Consider the following 12577-nt stretch of genomic DNA (forward strand, 5'->3'; position numbering starts at 1 on the left):
CAGCCCCAGGCTGCTTCTGCCACCTTCTCCCACTTCGGCCATCCCCCACCCCACACTTCTGACAACCACCAAAACGTTCTTTGTGTCTATGGGTTTTTTTTTTATTCCACATTAAAGTTAGATAATATGGTATTTGTCTTTCTCTGTCTGACTTTATTCCCTTATGATAATGCCCTCAAGGTCCATCTGAGTTGTCAAAAACGGCAAGATTTCCTTCTTGTTCTATGGCAGAATTTATACCATTTATGCAACGGTATAAATTCCGTTGCGTATTTATACCACAATTTCTTCATCCACCAATGTAAACTTAAGAGTGTTTTCATGTCTTGGCTGTCATAAACAATGCTGCAATGAACACAGGGATGCAGATAGCTTTTTGAGTTAGTGTTTTCCTTTCCTTTGGATATACTCCCAGCAGTGGAATTTCTGGATGGTATAATAGTTCTAATTTTAATTTTTTGAGGACTCTCCGTACCATTCTCCATAATGGCCGTGCTAATTTACACTCCCACCAACAGCACACAAGGGCTCTCTTTTCTCCACATCCTTGCCAAAACTTGTTATTTCTTGTCTTTTTGATAATGGCCATTCTGACAGGTGTGAGGTGGTATCCTGCTGTGGTCTGGTTTGCATTTCCCTGATGATTAGTGATGCTGAGCATCTTTTCACGTGTCTGTTGGCCATCTGCATGTCTTCACTGGAAAAATGTCTATTCAGATCTTCTGACCATTATTTGTTGTTGTTTTTGTTTTTGTTTTTTTGGTGGTGTGCGGGCCTCCCACTGCTGCGGCCTCTCCCTTTGCGGAGCACAGGCTCCGGACACACAGGCTCAGCGGCCATGGCTCATGGGCCCAGCCGCTCTGCAGCATGTGGGATCCTCCCGGACCAGGGCACGAACCCGTGTCCCCTGCATCGGCAGGCAGACTCTCAACCACTGCGCCACCAGGGAAGCCCCTGACCAGTTTTTAATCAGACTGTTTTGTTTTTGCTATTAAGTTGTATGAGTTCTTTATATACTTTGAATATTACTCCTTATCAGATACATAATTTGCAAATATTTTCTTCCATTTAGTAGGCTGCCTTTTCATTTTGTTAATGATTTCCTTTTCTGTGCAGAAGCTTCTAGTGTGACATGGTCCCACTTGTTTAGTTTTGCTTTTGTGGCTTTTGCATTTGATGTCAAATCCAAAAAATCATCGCCAAGGCTGATGTCAAGGAGCCTACCACCTGTATTTTCTTCTAGGAGATTTACGATTTCAGGTCTCATGTTCAAGTCTCTAATCCATTTGGAATTGATCTTTGCCTATGATGTAGGATTGAGGTTCAGTTTCACTCTTTTGCATGTGCTGCCCAGGTTTCCCAACATCCTTTACTGAAGAGACTGTCCTTTCCCCATTGTATCTTCTTGGCTCCTTGTCATAAATTAACTGACCGTATGTGCATGGGTTGATCTCTGTGCTCTCTTATTCTATTCCACTGATCTATGTGTCTGTTTTGATTCCAATAACATACTGTTTTGATTACTACAGATGTGTAATAAAATTTGAAATCAGGAAGTGAGATGCCTCTAGCTTTGTTCTTTTTCTTCAAGACTGTTTTGGTTATTTGGCTCTTTTGTGGTTCTATACACATTGTAGGACTGTTCTATTTCTGTGAAAAATGGCATTGGAATTTTGATGGGGATTGCACTGACTCTGTAGATTGCTTTGGGTAGTATGGACATTTTAAACAATATGAATTCTTCCAATCCATAATCACAGATTATTTTTTTCTAACAGTTTTTTTGTAGACTCTACGATTTTCTAATATGTCACTTGAAAACAGAGACAGTTTTACTTCTTCCTTTCCTATCTGGATGCATTTTATTTCTTTTACTTGCCTAACTGTCCTGGCTGGCTAAGACTTTCGATACTATGTTGAATAAAAGTGGCAAGAATGGGCAACCTTGTCTTGTTCCTGATATTAGAGGAAAAGCTTTCAGCTTTTCACCACTGAGTATGATGTTAGCTGTAGGCTTGTCAATATATGGCCTTTATTAAGCTGAGGTGCATTCCCTCTATACCCACTTTGTTGACAGTTTTTATCATAAATGGATGCTGAATTTTGACAAATGCTTTTTCTGCATCTATTGAGATGATGATATAATTTTTATCCTTCATTCTGTTAATGTGGTGTATCACGTTGACTGATATGCAGATGTTGAACCATCCTTGCATCCCTGGAATAAATCCCACTTGATCATAGTGTATGGTCCTTTTAATGTATTGTTGAATTTGGTTTGCTAATATTTTGTTGAGGATTTTTAAATCTATGTTCATCAGGGATATTGGCCTGTAATTTTCTTGTGGTGACCTTGTCTGGTTTTACTATTGGGGTAACACTGACCTTATAAAATGAATCTGGAAGTGTCCTCGCTTCCACTTTTGGGAAGTCTGAGAAGGACAGGTGTTAACTCTTCACCTGTGAAGCCACCTGGCCTGGGACTTTTGTTTGTTGGGACGTTTTTGATTACTTATTCAATCTCCTTACTATTAATCAGTCTGTTCAGATTTTCTATTTCTTCATGATTCAGTCTTGGTAGGTTGTATGTTTCTAGGAATTTATCCATTTTTTCTAGGTTATCCAATTATCTGGCATATAATTGTTCATAGAAATCTCTTTGATCCTTTGTATTTATCAGTTGTAATGTCTCTCTCTTTTTTTTTTAATATTTATTTTTGGCTGTGTTGGATCTTCGTTGCTGTGCACTGGATTTCTCTAGGTTCTCTAGTTGCACCACCAGGAAAGCCCTAAGAGCTGGTTTCTTGTAAAGATAAACAGGCCTTTCCCTTGTCTCACCAAGAAAAAAAGAGAGGACTCAAAATCAGAAATGAAAGAGGACTTCCCTGGTGGCACAGTGGTTAAGAATCTGCCTGCCAATGCAGGGGACATGGGTTCGATCCCTGGTCCGTGAAGATCCCACATACCGTGGAGCAACTAAGCCCGTGCGCTGTAACTACTGAGCCTATGCTCTAGAGCCCACGAGCCACAACTCTTGAGCCCGCGTGCCACAACTCCTGAGCCCGCGTGCCACAACTACTGAAGCCCACACACCTAGAGCCTGTGCTCCACACGAGAAGCCACTGCAATGAGAAGCCTGTGCACCACAAGGAGGAGTAGCCCCCGTTCACCACAACTTGAGAAAGCCTGCGTGCAACAACAAAAACCCAACTCAGCCAAAAATAAACAAAACAAAACCCCCCAAAAACAGCTCTTAGTTTCACTCATCTTTTTAGTTTCTGTTCCATTTATTTTCACTCTGATCTTTATTTCCTTCCTTTTAGGGCTTTAAAAAAAATTTTTAATTTTGGCTGCTCTGCATGGCATGTGGGATCTTAGTTCCGCAGTCAGGGATTGAACTCAAGCCCCCTGCAATGGAAGCACGGAGTCTTAACCACTGGACCACCAGGGAAGCCCCTAACTTCAGGCTTTTTCCTTTTTCTAGTTCCTTGAAGTGTAAAATTAGGTTACTTGAGATCTTTCTTACTTCTTTTTTTTTTTTTTTGCGGTACGCGGGCCTCTCACTGTTGTGGCCTCTCCCGTTGCGGAGCACAGGCTCCGGACGCGCAGGCTCAGCGGCCATGGCTCACGGGCCCAGCCGCTCCGCAGCTTGTGGGATCTTCCCGGACCGGGGCGTGAACCCGCGTCCCCTGCATCGGCAGGCGGACTCTCAACCACTGCGCCACCAGGGAAGCCCAAGAGATCTTTCTTACTTCTTAACACAGGTTTATCTCTATGAACTTCCCTCTTAGAACTGCTTCTGCTGCATCCCCATATGTTTTGTTATGCTGTATTTCCATTTTCATTTGTCTCAAGATATTTTTTGATTCCTTCTTTCATCCACTGGTTGTTCAGTTGCATGTTTAATCTAAACATATTTGTGAATTTTCCAGTTTTTTTCTTGGAATTGATTTCTAGTTCCGTATCACTGTAATTAGAAAAGATGCTTGCTACGATTTCAATATTCTTAAATTTGCAAGACTTGTTTTGTGACCTAACACGTAACCTATCATGGAGGATGTTCCATATGCACTTGAGAAAAACGTGTATTCTGTTGCTTTTGGATGAAGTGTTCTGTATAAATTTGTTAAGTCCATTTGGATTAAAGTGTCATTTAAGTCCAATGTTTCTTTATTTCATTTCTGTCTAGATGATTCATCCACTGATGAAAGTGGGGTATTAGAGTCCCTTACTATTATTGTCTTGCTGTCTATTTCTCCCTTTACTTCTGTTAATATCTACTTTATATATTTAGGTGCTCCTTTGTTGGGTGCATAAACGTTCTTTTTTTCCCCCCGCCCCGTGCCATGTGGGATCTTGGTTCCCTGACCAGGGATCGAACCCACGCCCCCTGCGTTGGAAGTGTGTAGTCTTAACCACTGGAACGCCAGAGAAATCCTGCATAAATATTCTTATCTCGGATATCCACTAAGTTCCTTCAAGTCTTGCTCAAATTTAATCTCCTTATGGAGGTCTGCCACGATCACTCTCTTTAGTGCTATAACCTGCGCCCGTCACACCTCCCTCCCCACACACTTGCTAAATCCCTTACTCTGCTCTACTTGTTCTTCACAGCATTTACTTTCTAATATACAATATAATTTACTTATTTGTGATGTTTATTATTTGTTTCCTCTTTCTCAAAAGTACATTCTACAAAGACAGAGCTCTTGGTCTCTTCTGTATATTGATATATCCCAAGTGCCTAGAACATATGTGCCTGGCACATAGTAATCGCTGAAGAATGGAGAAAAAAGTAGTCTTTAGTTTATTAGTCTTTCCTTACTCATGATGACGCTCAAAAAGTTTTTTTTTTTAATTTATTTATTGTTATTTTTGGCTGCGTTGGGTCTGTTGCTGCTCGCGGGCTTTCTCTAGTTGCGGCGAGCGGGGGCTACTCTTTGTTGTGGTGTGCAGGCTTCTCAATGCAGTGACTTCTCTTACTGTGGAGCACGGGCTCTAGGTGTGCGGGCTTCGGTAGTTGTGGTGCGCAGGCTTCAGTAGTTGTGGCTTGTGGGCTCTAGAGCGCAGGCTCAGTAGTTGTGGCACACGGGCTTAGTTGCTCCGCAGCATGTGGGATCTTCCCGGACCAGGGCTCGAACCCGTGTCCCCTGCATTGGCAGGTGGATTCTTAACCAATGCACCACCAGGGAAGCCCTCAAAAAGTTTTAAAATATTTATATTTTAATTAATAAATCATGACATGCAAACATAAGTTTCTGATAAATGGGAAATTCTACAATTTGGACTTCTTCCATCTGGCACAGACTCGTCTCCATTTATTATTTTAAAGGAATTTTTGGCTGTGCCGCACAGTTTGCAGGATGTTAGTTCCCAAACCAGGGACTGAACCCTGGGCCACAGCAGTGAAAGCAGCGGTCCCAACCACTGGACCACCAGGGAATTCCCTCCTCTTCATTTAAATAGGACCACTGAGTACGGTGAAGTAGGTTGTACACTGAACAAAGCTGTCCAACTAGGGGAACAACAGGGGCTAAAATTCATTAGGCTGATACCACACAGAACTGAAGTGCACAAAGGGACTGCAAGTGCTAGCATACCCTGGTTTTAAATAGCCAAACTTTAAAAGTCTAATGATGTTTTCAGGAAAATCCTTCCAAAATGTATTAGACATTTCCTGGAAAATTAACTGTTTGATGACTCAAGTATCTGGATGTTGGGAGAGAAAGATCTAAGTTAAAATTTTGGCTTCCTACACTATGAAGTATGTGACCTTGTTAGTTACCTAACTTTTGCAACCTCAGTTTCCAACTCTGAAAGCTGGAATAATAATAGCTCCTTCTGCGTTCATTACATTTTCTTCCTTTCTGTATTCTTGATGCTCTTGCATCTGGAGCCTTGCTGACTGGGGAGAGAGTACCTCTCCCAGGGCCATCCAATTCTTACCGAGATAGCAAGGAATGTACCTCTCATATACAAACTGATCAATCCAGAGCCCATACTCCAAAACACCTCCTTTCTCTGGCTCTCACACTCCAGGGGGCAATATTACCCTGCCCTAATCACACCAGACAACCAGGGACAGCCTGCATCCTCAGAGACCACTGAAATTAATCAGACCAGCTAAGCCAAAGTGCATCTACCCTGCCTCACCATGCTTTCCCATGGGCCCTGCGCCTTCTGCTTCCTGAGCAACTCTGGTGCTTCCCTGTGTGGCCCTGCACGGGGTGGCATGAACCCTCCCTTGGAACTGTGAGTAACAAACTATCTTTTCAATGGTTATCATCTCCTGATCTGTCAGCTTCACCATACCTGAAGAAAAATAAAACCTACATTTTAAAATACCTTCACAGGGACTTCCCTGGTGGCGCAATGGTTACGAATCCGCCTGCCAACGCAGGGGACACAGGTTAGAGCCCTGGTCCGGGAAGATCCCACACGCCACGGAGCAACTAAGCCCATGCGCCACAACTACTGAGCCTGCGCTCTAGAGCCCGCGAGCCACAACTACTGAGCCCGCGAGCCACAACTACTGAGCCCATGCTGTGCAACAAAGAGAAGCCACCGCAATGAGAAGCCCGCTCACCACAATAAAGACCCAACACGGCCAAAAATAAATAAATAAATAAAATAAAATAAAATAAAATACCTTCATAGGATTTTCAGGAAGAGTAAATACAAAAGTACCTTTAACCACAATAACCCCCACCTTCAAAATCAAAGATTTAAATGGAGGGAGGAAAAAAAACCACAATAAAAATGCCAGAAGAAAAGCTGCGTAAATATCTGTATAAATTTACAGCGAACAGAATAAAGCCAGAAATCGTAATTTAAAAGTACTGCTTTAAAAATATAAAATTTTGATTTAGGAAAAACAAAAGCAAACAGGGTTACAAGACATCGATCAAAATTGTGGAAAAACTCACAATTTGCAACTCACAACAGAAAAAGTATTAATATCTCCAGAGACAGGAAACAGATTAGTGGTTACCTGGGGCTGGGGATTTCACTTTTATTACTGTAAAACTGCACTGAGTCTCATCATCTGAAATAAAAGTAATTACTTCCCTAAAACTGACAGTATGGTTCGAAACAGTTTGGATTACTAAAAGAAGCTCACTATATCCTGTTTAATATTCATTTATTTACAAACATGTATATATGAAGGTAAATTTTAACCCCAACCGTCTTCTGAGCCATTATAAACTCTAACTAGTAAAATTAAGTATGTCTAGTTATAATAAAGAATGGAGGAATTATTTATGAAATAGCACCTTAAAAAGCCCTAAATATACGTTTTAAGATAGAAAAAAAGACTTACCGTCCAAAATTTTATAAAGTACTGTAAAACTGTTGTAGCCACGAAGAGGCAATATAATAGAGAGTACAATAAAAATAGCAGGAAGAATTTGTAATTAGAAAATCCCACACAGTTATTCACCCTAGAAGAATAAAGAAAATCACACTGTAAAAATAAGACAAACTCACAGAAACAAAAACTAGAATGGTGTTTGCCAGGGGCTGAGGGGCGGGGAGTGGGGAGTGTTTAATGGGTACTGAGTTTCATTTTGCAAGATGAAAAAGTTCTGGACGCTGGTTGCGAAACAACGTGAACATACTTAACACTGCTGAGCCGTACACTTGCTAAGACGGCAAAGTTAATGGTTTTTTTACCATAATAATAACGAATAGGCCAGATGAAAAAACTTAAAATCACTGTAACTAGAAAATGGGTCATTTGGGAAGTAGAGAGCAGTGTCTTAATTATGGATGTGTGTTTTAAATAAATCCTGTAAGGAATTTGGAATTTCAGTGTTAATTCTTAGTAGACAATTATTTGGGTTAATAACATCAGAATGTATTTTTAAAGGAAAACATGTAGCAGAAACATAAAACTAGATCAATCTTGATATCTGTGAGTAATTAAATTGACCTTCAACATTTAGGAATGCTGAGGTAAATCACTCCAAGTACCCCCCTCCCACCTCTCCAGCCCCACGTCATTTCCTCTGTGTTTACACGTACCAAGGGCAGTGGTGATCCATCTTAAGAACGCACCTAAGAAACAAACGAACATGAGAAAATCCACGTAGAAAAATTTCCCCGATTCTCATTTCTGATAATTTTTTTTCTTTACTTAAAATTTTCTCTTCAGCAATACATCTTAGAAAAACCAACCCAGTAGACATTAGGTTAGAGACAATTTCTGTTATTTCCACAAATACTTTCATAGGTGAGAAGTAATGACTTTTCACACTGAGAATTCAGCTGAGCATAGCCAGCTGACTTGGACCACATCAAACAACATTTTAATGTACAGATATGGTGCATATAGCACTTGGTACATTAGCTAGATCTAGTTTACAAAGTCAGCTGAGGAAAGTGAAATGAAAGTTATTTCAAACATGTGCAAGTGATAAAACTTTAGAAGCGAATATTGTTAAAATATTAACACTGATGGGCTTGTAGGTGGGTTTTTTTCCATAGATTTTATACAATTCCATCCCATGTATAAGAAACACTGTACTTCTATAGTCAGAAAAAGAAAAACCCCAGATTCGCCCCCCACCAGTGTACGTGATGTGCCTGAAGTTAGACAAGGGGCCACTTCAAGTGATACAACAAGTAACTGGTACCCAAAAGGTAAACGACTCGTCTCACTCAAGTTCAAGGACTCACTGGAATTCCCATACCAGGGGTCTTTCTTTCAACACACTACCTTCTCACAAGAGCATAAGGGATCAAATCTTTGAAATTTTGGGGGGGAACAACTTCAGAGGTGGTAACGGAAAGTAATAATGGGACTTCTCTGGTGGTCCAGTGGTTAAGACTCCATGCTCCCAATGCAGGGGACCAGGGTTCGATCCCTAGTCAGGGAACTAGGTCCTACACGCCACAACTAAAGATCCTGCGTGCTGCAACGAAGAGCCAGTGCAGCCAAATAAACACGTAAGTAAATATCAAAAAAAGAAAGTAATATTTTTGTGGATTGTTAGGCTTCAATACCAACATTAATAATAAAAACAAGAAAAGTGTCGTGACGGTCTTTTTAATCCAGGAATTTAAGTCATCTTTCTCAAGGGGGGTTACCACTCACTTGGTCATCAGTGTTACATTAAGCATATGCACAAGAAGTACACATACTTCAAGAAAATTCTAACAACTGGTACAGCGACTGTTACCAAAGATTACTTCAAAGCGTATTCTAGCTTATACACATATTTATGTTAGCTCCGCATACAGAGCAAATAATGGGAGAGGATGCAGTACTTTTGCTAAGTTCCTTCACTTTCTGTCCTCCCATCTCCAGTTCCAGTACTGGGGTTAAATGAAAGCCAAAGAGAAACACTTACATGTCACATGCTGAGCAGTGATGCGCACGGTCAGGCTTAATCAGCTGACATCTTTCACAATATCTGATGGCTACATTTAAGAATTAAAAGGAAGTTGTTGAAGAATGTATGTTTAGAGTTGAGTTAATTTGACTATAAAATTTGCTTTCATTTCTTAGAAACAACTCTAGGAAACTGACAACTAATAATTTTAAAATAATACCAAAGTTCATTGGAGAGTTTATGAAATCCAAATGTCGAGAGGCAGAAGGGAACCTCAGAAATGTAGCTGGCCCAGCTATGTTCAGATGAATAAGGAGATCCAAGGAAATAAGGAACTGGTATAAAGTCAGACACGTAGTTTAGTGGCAAAACTCAGATACACTAAGACCTAAATCAAGTATTTTCTCCTACTGTACCATGATGTCTGTAGTAAAATATCAAAACAAACGTTCTCAATTATCTCCCACCCCATCCCAGATAAACAGCAAAACTGCAAACATACTATTGCGAAAGAACTCTAAACTTCTTCCCACTGAATTCTAATATACACAGTTTGTATCTTCATTCATTCAAAACACAATGAGCACCTACTAGGGGCCAGATATTGCTCTCGGCATAAAGCCCCGCCTTCACGGAACTCAAGCTCTAGTGGAAAAGACGGGGAGTGATAACCAAGGTGACAAAATAAGTCGTATATTAGTGATAGGTGCTGACAGGAAACATAAAGCAGGGAAGGGGAGGTGGGGTATTGTAATGTTAGAGTCATTTGAGAAAACTGAAACTGAAAGAAGGGAGCTGGTCAGTCACATAGACCTGTGGGAAAAGAGGAGTCTGAGGAGAGGGCACAGGCCTCGGGTGGGAGGGTGCTCAGGGTGCACGAACAGCGAGGGGCCGGTGTGCCTGGAGCAGAGGGGAAAGGAGGAGGACACAGGGCAGGGTCAGAGAAGCTGCATCAGGTAAGGCTTGTTCTCCCCACTCCGCTCAAGTACTCTGAGAGAAAAGAAGCCAACTGGAGGGGACTTCCTGGCGGTCCAGTGGTTAGGACTCCATGCTCCCAACGCAGGGGTGCGGGTTCAATCCCTGGTCGGGGAACAAGGATCCTGCATGCCACACAGCACAGACAAAAACAAAAAGCCAACTGAACGAAGAGCTCCACCAGAACCTGCAGAACATTCGGAACCTGAGGTTCTGGTTTCTGAAATCTACGTAAGTGACAAACTAGTTCTTTGAGATTTAGGAGGGAAATGTCCCAAGACTTCACAAATCGAGAATTCTTTAAAACCATTATTTTGGATGAATAGAGAATAATAAAATTACAGTGAGATACTAACCTTTTTCCATATCGTGGCCTCCAAAGCAAACAAATGCTTCTTGGCAACAAGACAAATTACTACGGGTCTTTCACTAGAGCTGAACTTTCACAGATTTAGAGCATTTGACTAATAAATACTCTACGGGATCTACTGAAGTGCGGCAGACTTCTTTTGGGGGTATCCGCCTGGTCTATAGGCCACTCTCTTTCCAGGAAATGATTTCAGACCCCTCTTCTACCTGGACTGTGTGAACTCACCCACCTCCCCCCCTTCTGGTCCACGCTCTCTCCTATGAATCAGGGCTGAGGGGCAGTGAGCTGTATCTCACGGGGTGGAACTGAGTAACACACGATGGCCGCGCTTCGCCATGTGGACGGGATAAGAAAGGGAGCATCATTTTAAGGGCGACAGTGTAGGAAGTGAGCAGATGCCAGGGAGCAGCAGGGACAGCTGCAGGAGCCCCTCTGGCCCCCGGTTCTCAGCTCCAGTCCCTTCTTGCAGTCCTGCCCTCAGGGCACAGGAGACACCCACCACTTTCTTACACCACCCCGTATGTTATGGTAGTTTCTTTTGGGGGGAAGGGGGAGTTAAAAAGCTTACGCTGTTGTCTGTTACTTGTGATCATTAGGGCTAACAGACATAGTAACAGCAGAGAAAACAGGTTCAGATAAAAATTTAAATTCAACATACCCTCTAAAAAGTAGATGGACCATGTCATGTGTTAGTGTTTTTGGAAAAGGATTTGGCCATATCTATAAAAGCGTAAGGCATGAACACTCTGTGCCCGGGATCTCTGCCGCTAGAAAAGTTATTCTATAGACATGCTCTCACCACAACATGGTTTCGAGAACAAAGCGCTAGGAATAACGAACTATGAAGGTAGCTAAGCATTTTATGATACACTACGTAGACTTTAACAAGAACTCTCCATACCAAATAGACACGTACCCTACGCTGGAAGAGTGCAAACGCACCAAGTGGAGAAAAGCGAACCGCAGAATAGTTTGATATACAGCACGTTTCATGTCTCTGAGGGGGGAGAAGAATATATGTATTTCTCTATTTACACATCCCAATACAATGCATCCACCTTCAGACTTGAATTAACATATATAAGAGAGACACAAAGTGTTGTTTTGAAGCAGTGTTAGCAGTTACACCTGCTAGAAGGCAGCTACCCAGGTAACCAAATCTGTACTTGTTAATACCTATCCACTCTCATTGTTAACATGTTAATTGATTGTATATAAGTTTTGCAATATTCTGTTATATATCAAGAATCTCTGCAAGGACATACAAGAAGGGTGGCAGCCTCTGGGGAGTAGTGCCAGGGTGAGGGGCAGACACTTCGCATTTGGTATCCTTAAAAAAATTTTTAAAAATCATGTTCCTCTATTACTTTTATAATTTAAACCAAACTTCAAGATGAAGGGAATTTACACAAATATCCCCTTATCAAATGAATAACCTGTACCTTACTGAGGGCCTCCTGTAGTACCTTGGCTAGACAGGACACTAGGGAAGTGAACCCATACAAGGTAGAAAAAGCAGAGCCGGTATAAAGGACCTGAGAGGTCTCCTAACTCAACCTCTCATTTTTTAGGTTAGAAACACCCCAAAACCTAAAGAGAAAACAAGTAGTTTGCCCAAGATTATCTCCCTCTCTCTCTCTAAATGAGTGGTCAGATCGGGATCAGAAGCCCAGTGTCTTATTTTCTTTTCCTCTACATTTCCTCCACTCAAAATTCTGCCGTTGCTCTGAGATGAGATGAAATGAAACAGACTTTTCAAGAAGCCTTTTTAAGGGTCTTGATGACTGAGTAGATAGAAGAACTGAGGTAAAAGCAGCAGTCACAGAAAACTGCGGTTTCCAGGAGGGGTGGCCAGAAGAATGGTGCTGCCAATGCCAGAAACAAGCTTGATGGTGGC

The 12577-nt window shown here is 41.6% G+C and overlaps 1 protein-coding gene across 1 annotated transcript in view; it reads right to left on the reverse strand.

Moving 5' to 3' along the window:
- Positions 1-12577, reverse strand: part of ZDHHC20 (zinc finger DHHC-type palmitoyltransferase 20) — a 68305-nt gene that overhangs the window by 13326 nt on the left and 42402 nt on the right. Inside the window, exons 5-7 of the mRNA XM_065896051.1 lie at positions 9354-9423; positions 8026-8058; positions 7322-7442 (exon numbers count right to left, since the gene is read on the reverse strand). Coding sequence (XP_065752123.1) covers positions 7322-7442; positions 8026-8058; positions 9354-9423 — 224 coding nt within the window. The remainder of the gene's footprint in view (positions 1-7321; positions 7443-8025; positions 8059-9353; positions 9424-12577) is intronic.

The sequence above is a fragment of the Phocoena phocoena genome, chromosome 18 (assembly GCF_963924675.1).
Source record: "Phocoena phocoena chromosome 18, mPhoPho1.1, whole genome shotgun sequence".
Classification (NCBI taxonomy): domain Eukaryota; kingdom Metazoa; phylum Chordata; class Mammalia; order Artiodactyla; family Phocoenidae; genus Phocoena; species Phocoena phocoena.